The 16,775-nt window shown below is 46.6% G+C and overlaps 1 protein-coding gene across 1 annotated transcript in view; it reads right to left on the reverse strand.

Annotated features, from left to right (window-relative positions):
- Nucleotides 1-3,951: 3,951 nt before the first annotated feature.
- Nucleotides 3,952-16,775, reverse strand: part of Gja3 (gap junction protein alpha 3) — a 20,634-nt gene continuing 7,810 nt past the window's right edge. The window contains exon 2 of the mRNA XM_031361468.1: nt 3,952-5,489. Within this exon, the coding sequence (XP_031217328.1) occupies nt 4,219-5,472 (1,254 nt within the window). The 5' untranslated portion in view covers nt 5,473-5,489 and the 3' untranslated portion in view covers nt 3,952-4,218. The remainder of the gene's footprint in view (nt 5,490-16,775) is intronic.

The raw sequence follows: 16,775 nt of genomic DNA on the forward strand, positions 1-16,775 counted from the left end.
TTTTTTTGAGACAGGGTTTCTCTGTGTAACCCTGGCTGTCCTGGAATTCACTCTGTAGACTAGGCTGGCCTCGAACTCATATCTGCCTGCCTCTGCCTCTCAAGTTCTGGGATTAAAGGTGTGCACCACCACAACCTGGCTAATTTATTGTTCTTCACTGAACACATCTGCCCTCTTATGTCATGACATATGCTTTTAGTATTCATCATGGTGAAGATCCATGAATTAATGACAAGAATCAAAAGAAAGACAAAAAGCTCAGGAAAAAGAATTTTATTCAGGAATCTTTGAGCAGTAAAAGAATCATTACTACTGAGCACAGTGGTTTAACTTGGGAAAAACCCTAAACCCAATTAGGTTGCAACACAGTTTGAGAACCATTAACATTGAGAGTTTAAGGCTAGCCTGAGCTACAGACCCTATGTAAAGCAACAAGACCCCAAGAACCCAATACTTTAAGCCAGGTGTGGTAGCTCATGCCTGTAATTCCAGCACTGGGAAGTTGAAGTAGAATTGTCATGAGATCCAGGCCAGCCTGAACTGCAGAGTGAGACCTTGTCCCAAAACCACATATGAGTAGCACACACCTCCCCTTGCTATGCTTCATCTACTTATCCAGAGCCGGGATATGTCAGAGATACACATGCCCACCTTTCCTCTCTTTTTCTTTTCTTTCTTGGATTCAATTTTATAAACAAATAAACAAACAAACAAAACACCACCAACAACAACAACCAACCAACCAACCAATCAAACAAAACCTAGCTCAATAAATTCAAGCTTATCAGGTGGCTCTATAAGAATGTTGAGAACATAAGCATGGGTTTTGTTCTTTGGCGGTTTCTGTTCACATTTTTGGGTTCGGGGTCAGCTGATGTCTAAGAATCTAAGATATAATAAGAAGTAGCCAAGTGATGATGGCAAACACCTTTAATCCCAGTGCTCTGGAAGCAGAGGCAGGTGGATCTATGAGTTCAAGTTCTGCCTGGTTTACAGAGTGAGTTCCAGGATAGCCAGGGCTATACAGAGAAATCCTGTTTCAAAAAACTAAAACACACACACACACACACACACACACACACACAGATGTGTTACATTATATCTTTAAACATTATATGCAAGTATAATAGTTATATATGAATACATGCATTTTTAATGTTTAGAAAAAAATTTTCCATTAAATCAAGAGAAAAATAGTGTTAGTGAAATCTGTTTATTCAAAGGCCAGAAAACATCTTTGTGGACTCTTGCCTATAGAGGTGATTTCCTTCTTCTTCTTCTTCTTCTTCTTCTTCTTCTTCTTCTTCTTCTTCTTCTTCTTCTTCTTCTTCTTCTTCTTCTTCATTTATTCACTTTACATCCCGCTCACTGGCCCCTCCCAGTCCAGTTGCCTCCTCCCACGTCCTTCCCTCCCCCTTCTCTTCTCCTCTGAGCACGTAGGAGCCCTGTTGGGTATCCTCCACCATTTGCAATAGCCAGACACTGGAAACAACCTAGATTTCTATTTTTATTGCACAAGTACAGAGCGATTCCAAACTGCTATAAAGGACAGGAAACCTCGCTTCCAGGATACCATATTTCAACACCAAGCAAGATAAGCATTTTCTTCTCATGGCCCACATACTGACCCAAGAAGAATGCTGTGGGTAATGTCTTATTGCAAGATACTTCTATAAATCAGTGACTTTTAAGTAGGTCATTCTAAGTCAATATTGCTACCTATTAACTGAATAGGCCAGTTAGACTATGGCTAATCGAATAATATTGGCATTTTTGTGAGCAGATTGTGAAGAGTTCAGTTTGTATGTGTGTTCATATGTTGGAGAACGGTACAAGCATTATGCACATTTGTGGGGTATCTTCCTCAATTGCTCTCCATCTTTCCAAGGCAGAGTATCTCACTGAACCTGAAGGTAGCCTATTTGGCTAGACTGGCCAGCCAACTCCAGAGACCTCCTGTCTCTGCCTCCCCAGTGTTAGACTACAGGCCATGCCACCACAGCCCATTTAAAAAAGAAAAAATGGGTGCTCCCCCCACCCCCAGTCTCCATCTTCAGATGTGAAAACTAAATACTCCTCCAGGAGTCAACTGTGGATAAGCATACCATAACACTTTTTTAGTCCAACTTACAGAACTCAGAAAAGCATCTACACCCACCCAAGACTGCCAAGAACTCAGGATGCATTCACAGTCACCAGTAACTGAACATCTTTGGTGATTACTAGTGCATGCTTTTACTAGAAGCAAGATTTTTCTCTGAATGTGTTTTGCATGGCTTTTTCCTCATAATCTTATCTCTCTAAAGAGCTACACCCTACCCACTAAGCCAAAGACTCTATGTGCCGAGCCAGCATTTATGTATCTAGAATTTTCCAAAGGATTTAACTGTGGTCGAGGCTCCATATAGAATATCAATGTATTTTAAAAACCAGAAGATTGCTCATTGCACTGTACAGCAAGCAGAATGAAGTAATGAGCTGTGCATGCATGCACATGCAAGCAGAATGAACTCATGAGCTATGTATGCATGCACATGCAAGCAGAATGAACTCATGAGCTATGTATGCATGCACATGCAAGGCCAAGTGTGGAGGTTACTCTCTGCCTCTTTAACTCTGGAGACAGAAAATGTGTGGGTTGCAGCCCCAAATTAACCATCAGATGAACTTAAAAAAAAAGAAATGAAATGGAAAACTACGAGATGTTTGCTGAATAAGGGTGAACTACTTGGAGTGAGGCAAGCCCTGCATGGCCACTACTCATTGGTTTATATAAAAAGGAGCCACTGACTGCAGAGTTCCACCAACTGCAGCGTGGAGTGGAGAGAATTCTGCCCTCTCCCAGAGCACCCATGTACATAAATAGCCTCACTGGAAGACAGGACTCAAGTGGGTGGAAAACAGAGCAGACACCCCACAATCAGCCACACGTTCTTACACAGGGAGTAAAATCAAGACAATTTTATTTACACTTTAGAAGGCAAATAATCACACACACACACAAAAACCAACAACAACAACAAACCCAATGGTCCAGGAGCTTGAAGTGTTTTATTTTGTACTTTCTTTTACATGTAGGTCATCAGTGATTCATCTGCATAAACATTTTTCCTGGTAACAGTAGTGAACCTTTGATTCAGAAACTTTAAAACTTCAAGTATTTAAAACGCACATGAATTCCCCCAAGTTTTATCTAGCGTACATTCTCACAGTGATTAATTTATTATCTAGACATCCTCACAGTGATTAGTCAGCTGACATGGAAGGTGAATTTGTTTTAAAGAAAAGTAAAATCTTAACTAATTAAGCATCTCCCTGATCAGTAATCATTTTAACAGTACTATTTTTTTTTTAATGAAAGACAAATATGTGTATGTGGGGGAGGGGAGTGTAAATACTTTCACCATTCAGGCTAAGCACAAAATATCATCAAAAAAAAAAAAAAAATGAACACCTACGGCATACCTGCCTCGCTACCATTTTCCTCCTCTGTCGAAGGGCTTTCCTGGGTCTCTGCATCTCCACCTGCCTCTACCAGGAATGCCTGCGGCCCTATCCCAAGGAAACAGCACTGGAGGACAACTGCTCTCGGTCGCTTTGTCTTGCAGCCTGCAGTTGGATGTCCTGGACTTCACATGCAATTCCAGAAGCTCAAGCAACTCTAGATAGATCCCCTCTAAGTCTTTTTTTAGTACAGTTTGGCAAATATCCCAAAATGAAATTCAACTCTAAGTTAAAAGTCTCAAACGGAGATAGAGCTTAAGTGCCTCTGTGACTCTCTGGGCTTGCTCAGAGAGCTTAGGAATGGAAACCTGATTGTCCCCCCCACTGAAGGGCTGCTAACACCTGTTGCTTCATCATGACAGAATAGTAACTGCCTACGGAGGAGGCCGACCAAGAGCAAGCACTGCTGGGAGCATCTTTAAAAGCCAACAACCCTGCTCCCCCCCCCCCCCCCCCCCCCCTCGATCTCAGCCGCTGGTGTCACCCCACCCTATCCCACAGCGACAAGAACAGCAAGCATTAAAACCAGACTGATCCAGTTTGTTCAGTGTTTCCCGCAGGGGACTCCAGCGCTGTCAGGTTTTTCTCTCTTTCTACCTGTTGATTTGAAATGCTTTGGGTTTTTTGTTTTGGTTTGTTTTTTGTTTTTTTGTTTTATTTTTGATTTCTAAGGGGGAAAGAGAAGGTTTATAACGGTATCTGGAGAGGCTATGGCTAAATGGCCAAGTCACCCGGTCTGGCACGCCCGCTGCTGGACTTGCTGGACCTTCCTGGGTCCAGGAGGACCAACGGTGGGGAGTGCATCTCCACAGTGGTGGCCAAAGCCTGTTCCCCGTCCTCTGGCGTCACCACCAAGGCACTCTCCTGTAAGCTGCTGCCACTGCTGTCAATGAGCCCCTTGCGGCCATCAGAGCTGGATGCTGCTGAAGAGGGCTTGCTGGCTGGAGTCTGCTGCTCTGCCACACGGCTGGTCCAGTTCTGCTCTGTCGTCAGGTGGTGGCCATTGCAGTGCTTGACCAGGTGGCCTCTGCCTTGCGCATCGTTTAGGGTCACCACTGTGAAGTCTGCTGCTGGTGGTGGGGCCCCAGGAAACCCTGCGGCCTTTGCCTGTACTGTGGGACAGGCAGGGTGTGTGTAATAAGGTGGGAACCCAATGGAGACGCTGGGTGGACCAGAGCTGGTGGTCACGAGTAGGGGGTCCAAGGGCTTGTGCCTTGCTTCAGAGGCATCTGGGTTGAAGTGGTTGGTAACTCCCTGCTTGAGCTTCTTCCAGCCCAGGTGGTAAATCTCCAGCATGTTGAGCACCAGTGATGCACAGGCCACAGCCAGCATGAAGATGACAAAGATGGTTTTCTCCGTGGGCCTGGAGATGAAGCAGTCCACGGTGTTGGGGCAAGGCCAACGGTCGCAGCGGTAAAGCGGCTGCAGCTGGAAGCCATATAGAAAGTACTGGCCCGCGATGAACCCCACTTCGAAGAGCGTCTTGAAGATGATGTTGAAGACATAGGTCCGCAGCAGCGCGCCTGCGATGCGCACCTTGCCACGGTCATCGCGCAGTGGCGGGTCCCGCGGGCTCCCTGTACGCATTGGCTCGCGACCATGGCCGTGCTGAGGGTTGTCTCTCCTCAGCATCTCCTCCTCCCGCTCTTTCTTCTTCTCCTCCATGCGCACGATGTGTAGCACGTGGCCCAGGTAGATGAGGGTGGGCGTGGACACGAAGATGATTTGCAGCGCCCAGAAGCGAATGTGCGAGATGGGGAAGGCGCGGTCATAGCAGACGTTCTCACATCCTGGCTGCTGCGTGTTGCAGGTGAAGTCCGACTGCTCGTCGCCCCACACCTCCTCGGCTGCCGCACCCAACACCAGAATGCGGAAGATGAACAGCACGGTCAGCCACACTTTGCCGATGACTGTAGAGTGCTCCTGTGCATTCTCCAACAGCCGCCCCAGGAAGCTCCAGTCGCCCATTGCTCCTGACAGCTAACCTGAGAGGGAAACAAGACTGTTACTACTGGGAAGAGCAGGCCAGCACAGCATTGGGGCGGTGTTGCTTCTGATCCCACCCACTTCAGATCTGAAGCAAGTGGAGGCCTGGAGTGGACTACGTGTCTATAATCCCAAAACCAGGGAGCCTGTCCCCAACCATCCCCCAGTAATTCCTTGTATTTCTATTACCACCACCACCACCACCACCACCACCACCACCCCCTCTTCATCACCATTACCATCACCATCATCACTTTAGTAGTAAAGCTGTGCTAACAACCTGACTTAGATCCTGGGAATTCACTTGGAAGAACTGACTCCTGAAAGTTGCCCTTTGACCCCTACACACTGGCCATGGTACATGTATACTTGCACTAAACACATCATAGATATAGAAACACAATAATAGTAATTAAAGAATTTGAAATGTGGGGTGGGGGCGATTGTTTTGTGTTTGCATTTTCTTGTCCTTATCTCCAAACCATACAGTATGGTAACAATTCCACAACATTTACATTGTATTCGGTATTTCAGTGCTTCCAGAGATGATGTACAATATACAGAGGGATGGCATAGGTTCTCTGCAAATACTCTGCCATTTTATAAGGGGCCTGGACACTGGTGATTTTGGAATCTGTGGGTGTCTTAGAGCCAATCCCCACATATACTGTATATATCCTGCATTATCTTGCCAGGCAGGTGACATTGGCACCAATCACTGATACAACTCAACAGATGTCACAGAAGGCAACTGTGGGCATGAGTGGCTTAACCACCCCCTGACCCTCTCTCTACCCCAGGGATGGAGAAACTGGTGTGAAAGGAAAGAGGAATGAGTCCCCTGCCTCTAACTCTGGGTCCCTTTCTCTTCAGAATGCCTCTGCATACAGCCAGGGGACTGGCTAACTCCTGACCTGGGCCTGACCTTTCTGTTCCCATGAGATTAGTGAATATTTGTAAAGGGCTGCCCTTCTGGGGCACTGTCTAAACTCTCGCCTTGTTAATCTACCACCTCACCCATTATCCGCTTTCTTTCTCTTCATACCAACATTCTTTATAATGCTTAAATAGAAGACTTTTTCTACTATTATAAAATCATAATATTTAAAGTATTATAAAAAAACATTCGTACCAGAAATAGATGGCATCTTTAAGAAAAAAAAAAATACATTGGCACTATTCAGGAGGCAGGAGGATTGCCAAAAGTTCATTTGTCTGGTTTATTTAACCAATTCCAGGCCAGCTAAGGCTGTCTCAAAACAAACTAACAAACCACTGATAACATTTTACTTGATGATATTGTTTGCCAAAAACACTTACTAAACATTCTTTGTTCAAAAAGGATTAAGAGGCTTAGAAAGAGATGAGGTGAGCGGGCTTAACCTTAACCTTCCCACTAGTGGGTGCAGGTAGGAGGGCCAGAAGGTCCAGGTCACCCTTGGCTTATACAGTAAATCAGCCTGAGATACATGGGACTCATTTCAAGACATAAAACAAATACAAACAAGCACATAAAAAAATATATCCTCAGCAAAGGTGACTGGCTCCCAGCTTCTTCACAGATGGTAAAAACCACTTTGTGCTCATCAGTTTGGCATTGCATAGAACCTGTCACACTCCGCTGTATATTTCAGATCATCCCTAGCTAACTTATGATACCTGACACTGTTTAATGTCACATAAATAGTTGGTGTGGTGATTAATCTTCACTGCCAATTTATCTAGATTTAGAATCACCTGGATGATGGGTGAGAACCACTTGTAGGTGTGATTGAGGTGCATTTCCAGGGGCGATGAACCTAGAGGGCAAGACCCACCCCTGTATGTGGACGGCAATATCCAAATGGGTTGGAGGACTGGACAGAGGGAAACCCGGAAATATAGGAAGGCAGTGGGACACGTGTTATAGCACAAGCCACTTTCCTCTTTCAATGTCCCATCCTCATGCTGGACTGGACCCTCTGAAACCAGGAGCTAGATAGGTATTCTTCCCTTCAGCTGTCTTTCTGCTATCTTGTCATGGTGATGAGAAAGATGACTAACACAGTTACACTGCATTGTTTAGGGAAACCCACCAAGGACCGAACCCTCTCATTAGGTCAGTCTGTTGGGAGTTAGAGCTGACTGTGATAGTATCAAACTGAGACCTCCAAGGCCACTATGAAGAAGGAAACAACTGATAAAGGGTCAATTTTGTCATCACTTTAGTAATTAATAGGCCACCTAAAATCATCTCACCTATCACATGTGCAATCTCTGTGGTCACCACAGAAGCACAAACTGGATACAACACTAGGTGAGACAGCTTAAGAAGGACCCAGAGTTGGCGGGCCATGGTTACCTCACTGGGACCAGGACTCCAGTACAATAGAATAAGACCTGTAGCAACTAGTCACTCAAAAGCATTAGTGGGCACACAGCATGCCCCCAGTGCTATGCTGGTGTTATGGAATATCACACACACACACACACACACACACACACACACACAGTATAGGTATTAGCATGATACTAGCCAAAGACAAGGGGAAGAGGTCCAGGGGCTTTGGTTTTTGGTGAACTGTTGAGGCTTGGGATAGAGCTCATGAAGGCATCTGGTGATGCTCCGTCTGTGGATATCACTGCTGCTGAGCACACTCCCAGCAAGGCCTGGGGCAGGAGGCCTTCTCCCTGTGAGCTTGGTCACTGAAGGGCTAACCACGATGCTCAATCTTGTCAACTCGATGAGATTCTGAAGCACTGGGAAATAACCCTCCAGGCTCGGGGGAGTTTCGAGGCGAGGTTAGCTGGAGTGAGGAGACACACTGTGCATGTAGGCCTGTTCCACTGCATGGGCTAGCTTCCTGGGCAGAATGAAGATGAAGAGGGCCGAGTAGCAGCATCCTCACTGTGGGTGCAACAGGGTCAGCTCCTGCTCCTGCTAACATGACTCGGTCATGATATACCTTTGAATTTGGAGCCAAAATAAAACCATTCTGTGCTTAAACTGCTTTTGTCAGTATTTTGTTGCAACAATGAGAAAAAGGAAAGCAGAAGCAGCCATGTGTCCATATACAGGGATAAGGGAGGAAGATGTGAGCCCTCTGTGAGAAGGCACAGGGGAGAAGAGACAGGAAGAAGTCTTTGTTGCAGCTGCTTACGGGGTACCAAACATGAGGAGTTCAATGAAAAGATAGCTCCCATGTTCTCATGGCCTCTCTGCAGTGAGGAAAACCATCATGGCTGAAAGAGTATGTTCCAGCATCTAGCAGAGCCCAGAACGTGCTTCACTTGCAATTTAAGATGTTACATGACAATCAGTGAGTATAGAGCCTGCCTCACAAGCATGAGAACCGGAGTTCAAATCCCCAGAACCTATGCAAAAAGGCAGGCTTGGTTGTCCATGTCTGGAACTCTAGTGCCAGGCTGGGAGAGGGTGCATAGATCTCTGGAGCTCCTGGCAAGACAGCCTAGCCTCTTGGAGAGCTCTGTGTCCAGCAAGGGACTCAGTTTGAAAAGATAAGGTGAACAGCAACAAAGAAGATAATCGAGGACTTCAGACACACACACACACACACACACACACACACACGCACACACACACACACACACACACACACACAGAGGCATATATAAAAATACATTACTAAATAATCTTTTTAATTAGAAAGGATATTTGAACTGGAAAGTTTGCTCAGTGGTTAAGTTTGCTCACGTTTGATTCCAAGTGCACACATGGCAAGTCTGTTTAGTCCCAAGAGATCTAATGTACGCATTCTTCTGGCCTTGTAGGTATCAGGCACTCACATGGTACATAGACATGCTTGTAGAAGAGACACTCATGCACATAAATTAAGAAAATGAATAGATCTAAGACTTTAAAAATTATTTATTTGAGTGTAAGTCAGAAAAGAATTCACAGGAATTCTCTCCTTCCACCCTGTAGGTCATGGTAGAACAGCTTGGCTGCAAGCTCCTTACTTTCTGAGCCATCTTTTAAAAAAAATAATCTTTTAAAGACCTATTTTATGTGTATCAGAGTTTAGCTTGCATGTCTTGTATACCTCATGCATGCCGGGTGCCTGCAGTGGACAGGAGAGGGTATCAAACTGGAGTTACAGATGGCTGTGAACTTTCATGTGGGTGCTGGGAACTGAATACAGAGGCTCTCAAAGAGCACAAGTGTTCTTGATAGCTGAGCCCTCTCTCTAGGCCCTAGTATTCCAGCCTCAGTGCTAATCTTTAAGAATAGGTGGAATTAAATAAAACTTCACTTACTAGCAGTCTAAAGAAACAGCTAAATATTAACCTCAAGCACACTGCCAATGTTCTGCTTCTCAGGTTAAGTTTGAAAATAAAATCTTACTCTTGATAAATCCCACATTCCCTGTCCCTACTGGGACACACTTTGCTCTGAATGTTTTTAGTGGGTAAAACATTGCATTTCAAAGACTTAAACTGCTGTACAGGAAGCAGCCACTCCCCTGCCGGGGAGATGCCAGGGATCCATTCTAGCTCCCTCTGTCCTCTCTTCCAGTCAGCCCTAAATCTACTCATCCCTCAGAGCTGCCCCTAGAAGAAGGGATCCTTACCTGATCAAGACTATTAGGAAGGCCCCTTACCAGGGTTTCAATAAGGTTCATATGTTAGGGTAGGACCTTTAAGAGGTGGAGCCTAATTCAAGTCTTTAGGTCATGGGAGGGAGCAGGGCTGATCCCAGCGGAGTGGTTTAAATTCTGTGCTTGAAGTTTATGAATTCTAGGAAACATCTTGGAACTTTTTGCTTTTCCTTTTTAAACAATTTGCTTTATTTTTAATTATGTATATATGTGTGTGCTGTGTGGGTGTGTGCAGGTGCCTATAGAGTTCAGAAGAAGGTATACAGATCTCCTGGAGGTGGAGCTATAATACAGGCTGCTGTGAGCCACTGGCCCAAAGCCACTGGCCCAGTGCTACCAGTGCTGAGAACCGAACTCAGGACCCTGAATGAACAGCACGCATTCTTAACTGCTGAGTGTCATTCCAACCAGGGCTGGCTTTCTAACAAAAGACTGTTCTGTGTACTCATGGCTCCTCTTTCCCCCAAGGTGAGCACAGGCATGATGCTGGGCATGGTGGTCTGAATAGCAGTGGCCCTCAGAGACTCGTGTATTTGAATGGTTGGTCCAGAGGGACTGGCACTACTGTGGCCTTGTGAGCAGGTGTGCCTTGTTGGGGGAAGCATGTCACTGTAGGGATGGGCTTTGAGATCTCCTATACTCAAGCTAAGTCCTCTGTGGAATCCAGTCACCTCCCGCTGCCTGTGGATCCAGAGGTAGAACTCTCGGTTCCTTCTCCAGCATCATGTCTGCCTGCATGACTCCATGCTTCCCACCATGATGATAATGGACTGAACTTCAGAAACTGTAAGCCAGCGCCAGTGAAATGTTGTCCTTCATAAGAGTTGCTGTGGTCATGGTGTCTGTTCATAGCAATGGAAACCCTAAGATAGGTGGAGATGGGGAGCCTACCTTGTAAGCTTTAGTCAGTAAGTCTAAGAGAAGAGTCAAGAAAGTCCCAAGGTCATTGCTGTCACACTGCAGGGCTGCTAAGTCAACCTTGCCAGCTGCTTCCAGATGTTTTATAATCAGAGGAAAACCCACTATTGGTTTAAACTACATTTATTTTCTTATCTGAGCAAGGCCAGGCATAAATGAAAAATTATGGTTCATTTATAATTACTGAAAAATAAAATTCACATGATCCCTAACTACTGAAACATATGTTAATACTAATGAAATATAATTTTAAGCATATTAAAGACACAAAGAAATACTGCTGCTGTAATGATAAGCGACAGACACAGTCTGCTGCCGTCACTTCACACATACTCAGACATGCACTCAGAGAAGCCACACTGAAGGAGCTGCGGTTTCTCACAATAGGTGCTTCCACTCTTTCTTTTCCATAACAGTAAGTCACATTCATAACCACAATATTCACAGCCATTGCCAAATGTGATGGCACAGACCAGCAGTCCTAGGACCCAGCAGACTGAGGCCAGCCTGGGTACATACACTGAGAGACTTGGTCTCACAAAATGAGGAAGACCTGGGGTGACAGCTCTAACTCAGTTGGTAAGGGGCTTGCCTTGCAAACACAAGGACCTGAGTTCAACCCCCAGAACCCATGGGTCTAGCCTGACCATCCTGCTGTATGCTAAGGAGAAACCCTGGCTCGAAGAAAGTAAATGCCATTTCTAAGGATGATACCAGGGTTAGCTTTTGGCCTCCACACACTACAAATCACCTTGGGCCACATACACACAAGAATATGTGCAACCAGGTGCACATGAGTAAGCACATCTGTACACACATGAACATGCACAAACGTGTGCACATGTGTATAGAAACAAAGCCAAATCAAGCTGGACAGAGTGGCTCTTGCCTGTAATTCTAGCACTTGGGAGACTGTAGGAGGATCGCCATGAGTTTGAGGCCAGCCTGGGCTACACTGTAAGGTCCAGCGAGCCAGCAAGGACCAGAGTAAGGCCCTGCCTTATATCACCAAGACACAAACAAGTCAAAGACTCATGGCCCTGCCTCTTGTCTTCTGCAGCTCCGGTTTTTGAAACAAGCCAGCTGATTCCCCTCTATTGCTCCCTCCCTCCTGCACCTTTAACTGCACCTGTGATGAGCAGACAGACCACAAAGGCTGTTGGGAGATGAAGTCCTGGAGGCCCACCGCCAGTCCTGAGAGGTATGGATGATGAACTAAGGCCAAGATGAGCCCTGCTGTCCCTGTGCCAAAGAGGGGACTTGCTGGTTAGTCCTCCGGATAAACATGGGCAGGCCCCTGCAGGGGACTGTGGGACCCCAGCCTCTCTTGTCACTCAGCTAATGTCAGCACCGCACTCTTGAGACTAACCCCGTGACGAGTAGTGTGCCTCGGGTATAGTAAAATGCGGCTGATGGATATGGAAGGCGGCCCAAGTGTATTCCCTCCATTGACGGGAACTGCTTAACTCTGTGAGGCGCTTACAGTTTAATGACAGGATACCGTACCTAGCCTTATAACAGCACTTCAAACAGCCACATGCTGTAGAGCAACACTATGGTGACTGACAGACCGCAGAACGACAGGGTCTGAAAAGATTCCATCACCTGGTGATGGCACGCCTGCTTTAGTTTGCATACCTACGCTCTGTAGTCTTGCTATGACAAGATCAGCCTGTGGCAGTTGTCAGAACAGGGTGGAACTGATCTTCGACAGTGTTAGGTAGGTAGTAGGGCTACATACTGCCTGGATGTGATATTTATCTCTATAAAAATGGTACCTGGTCTACTCGGTACATCTTAATTGAAAACAAACAAACAAACAAACAAACAAACTGAAGGCCAGGTATGGTGGTCCATGTACATACTGGACCACCTGGAAACTGGAGGCAGGAAGTTGAAGTTCTAACCTGGGTTACTTAGCCTGGTCTCTGAGGCTAGCCTGAGGAACCTGAGTTGTTTACTATACGGCCACTACATGCTGCAAACAACAGCAGCCCGTATCCTTAAATCCCTCAGCACCCAACAGGCCTTCAGTTTCCAAGCCTTCAGGCTGCTTTCGTGGTGTGTGGCAGCTCTATTCCTTTTTAACAGTTATGTAATTTTCACTGGGGCCTTGGGGATGGGTTGGTTTTCCAGTCAGATCAAATGGTGGCTATTCTACAGCAGGGGCAGCCTGGGGTTCATCCCTGATGCACGTGTTTGTTGGACAGTTTAAGACACTGCATGTCTTTAAATCCAAAAGGAGAGAGAGACAAAAAGAAATAACACAAAGAAAAACAAGAGAAAGAAGGGAAGAAAATGGATTTTTTTTAAACATTTATTTTATGTGAATGAGTGGTGTGTGTGTGTGTGTGTGTGTGTGTGTGTGTGGTTTTTATATCAGCTTCATACAAACTAGAATCATCTGAAAGGAGGGAATACCAACTGAGAAAATGCCTCTGTAAGATCAGGCTGCAGGCAAACCTGTAGAGCATTTTCTTAATTAGTGATTGATGGGGGAGGGCCCGGCTCTTTGTGGGTTGTGCCACCCCTGCGTGGTTGGTCTTGGAGTCTATAAGAAAGCAGGCTGAGCAAGTCAGTAAGCAGCACCCTCCATGGTCTCTGCATCAGCTCCTGCCTCCAGGTTCCTGCCCTCCCCAAGTTGCTTTTGGCCATGGCGTTTCACCACAATAGAAACCCTGACTTAGTCTGTATGTCTTAGCGACATGCCTGGTGCCTGAAGAGGCCAGAAGAGGGCATCCGATCCCCGGGAACTGGAGTTACAGATGGTTGTGAGCCACCACAGGGTTTCTGGGGACTGAACTCCGGTCCTCTGCAAGAGCAACAAAGGCTCTTAACTGCTGAGTCCCCTCTCTCCACCCCCTTGTTTTGCTTTTACTGTTGTTGGCTTGCATTTTGTTTTGTTTTGCTGGTTCGCTGTAACCTCTGCTGACAAGCACCTAGTAGCAGTCTGCCTACTTCAGCTCCCAGGTCTGCAACCACAGGGGCAGGCCACCACACCCAACTCTGTGTAGAGAGGGAAATGGGTGCTTAGTACTCAAGTGAGCGGTGAGGGAAACTGAGGCAGGAGCAGCAGAAACAGAGCTGAGATTCGGAGTACTGCCTCTTGATAGGAGACAGCAGAGCAACAGATGTGGAATGGGTGTGACCTGGTATGGTGGCACCAGGTCTGGGGTTAGACAGCGGGGACCGAATGTCCCCCTAACTCTCTAAAGCCAGCCGCTCTGGTGACGTTGCACCCACACTGCTGAGCACATTTCAAGTACAGTCGTGTGCTGCAAAACATTCCAGGCAACAGGGCCTGAAGACTGGGGACACTGTAGGACTCTTGCTGTGTCCAGTGTGTATATGTCCATGTTAGATCCAAGGACATGCAATAATGGTGCCCTTCAAGGGGCCTGTGACCATGTGAGAGAAGGTGGTACTGGGTTGGGCAAGGTAAGGAAGACGTGAAGACTCACTGAAGATGAAACTCAGAAGTTCTGGGTGCTGTGTCTTGGCTGTAGGCCAGATGAGGGTCTCCAGAGAAGTCAGTGCCTTTGGATTTTAAGTTCTTGGGAGTCTGTGCTCTGAGAAATGGTCTTTCTTTCTGATGTTCTGCTCTCTGCCCTCATTTCCCTTCAATTTTGTAGGAAGTTACTTCACAAACTTCTTCCCCTTTTCTTCTCTTCCTCTCTCCTTTTCTGTTTCTGTTTTTGTTTTTGCTTAAAGATAAGGCCTTCCTTACTCTGTAGCCCACACTGACTTCAAACTCATCATTCTCCTGCCTCAGCCTCCTACGTAGCTGGGGATGTAGTCACTTAGGAGTGGCCAGGCATCTCCTGCAGTGTCTAAAGTTAAAATGGGGCTAGCAAGTGACACAGGAACTTGGGAGGGGCTTGAAGGCAAAGGGACACCGAGGAATACCACTCCTGATTCAGAAGCCAGCGTGTCGCTAAGGGCCAGCAGACAGATGGCTTTGATGAACTCTGTGTCAACACGTTTAAAGAGTGTTCAACATGGATGAAGCCAAGACCCTTTGATCTCAGAAGTAGGCTACCCACAGTCCTCAGATGACCAGACTAGCAGGAAGGTAGGAATGGAGAGTCTAATCACCGGGTTACAAGACAAGGCAGTAGGTGGGGATAAATGGGGCAGTGGGAAAGGGCACTTACTTAATAAACCCATAATTAAAGGAGGAGTCAGCTCAGTCACAGAGAGGGTCAGACCCCCATTGGAGGTGCTTTCAAGCCATGGACTAGGACATCAGAGAGTGAAGTCAATAGGAACACTTGAGGGTAAAGGGATATGGAGCCTTCTTTGCCAACAGCAGTGAGAGAGAAGGCTCCCATCTGTGGGAAGAAACCTTCCCTCAAGTGTAGACAAGACTTTGTCAGTGAGGTCAAGCCTCAGTTCCCAAGAGGATGAGTATGCTGAGAACTCACACGGAGGATGCAAGGTCCCCCTGCTTCTCCTCACGGCCAGGCCAGCGGCTGCAGCCAAGAGCAGAGTGCAGCCTGGAGACAGCACTGCCGCTGCTGCTCTACTCTGGGCCTCTCAGGGCTGAGGGACTGAACCCGTCCCCACAGAACAAGTCAAACTGCCAGAAACACAAGCTGGAAATGGGGGTGGGGGTGGGGGGCCCACATGGCCCGAGGGCAAGACGAGACACCTAGGACGGGGGACATGATTGTAAAAACCTCAACAGCAGGCAGGGCAGAGCACTCTAGGAAGTGACAGAGTATCCCTGCCAGGTAAGAAGGATGGGAAGAGGGCACAGCAAGCTAGGAGGAGCCAGGCTGCAGCAGGAGGGACAGGTACCTGATTCTCATTTATGGAAAGGCCTTTGAGCGATTGAACGGAGTGACACATTTTGTCCACAACATTCCTGGGACACCCCCTGTCTCTGTGTTCTGAATGTCCTAGAGGGAAGCACAGAAGCTTAGAGGGCCTCTTTCTGAGGACCACCTCCCCCCACTGCCATCTAAAGAGGCCATTCCCAACAGGACAGGTGGTGAGACAGCTGAGCCTGCCTGATCATACTAATAAAACATGTGGAGGACTGGAGAGGACCAGACCGGGGTTGGGGAGGACGATGGAGCTCATGATTCTAACTAGAGGAACAGATGAGCTCTTTTCCAAGGTGGGCCACCAGAGGAGGGTCAATAGGGGAGGCCATGGCGACTGTGGATTCTATTTGGGACACATGAAGTTTGAAACGCCTTAGGTGGGCAAGTGTCCAAGCTTGAGGTCCCATCTGGGAGTTGTCACCAAGCAGAAGGTATTTAAAACCTCCAAGCTGGGTGTGGTGGCACACTCCTGTAACCCCGGCACTTTAGAGACTAAAGGAGATTAAAAGTTCCACAACACCCTGGGATATATGAGGAGAGAGACCCTATCTTTTAAAAAAAAAAAAGCAAAGTAAAAATAATAAATAAATAAATAAATAAATAAATAAATAAATAAATAAATGAATGAAAAAATCAGAGTAAATGTAGATCAATCCAGGGCAGAAGGAAGGTGGCTGGCACCTGAGCCTGGAGCTCACTGATGTCTACAGAGTGAGAACAGGGGACCTGCCAGGCAGCTGACTGCAAGTCTTAGATGTTTTTATTATTGTTTGTGTGTGAATGCTTTGTATGCATGCATGCACATCAAGTCCCAAGAGGGTGTCAGATTCCCTGGGACTGTAACTAGAGTTACAGATGTGGATGCTGGGAGTTGAGCCTGGGTCCTCTGCAAGAGCAATACTGTTCTTCTTCTTCTTTTTTGTTTTTTGTTTTTTTTTTT

The sequence above is a fragment of the Mastomys coucha genome, unplaced genomic scaffold, assembly GCF_008632895.1.
Source record: "Mastomys coucha isolate ucsf_1 unplaced genomic scaffold, UCSF_Mcou_1 pScaffold9, whole genome shotgun sequence".
Lineage (NCBI taxonomy): Eukaryota > Metazoa > Chordata > Mammalia > Rodentia > Muridae > Mastomys > Mastomys coucha.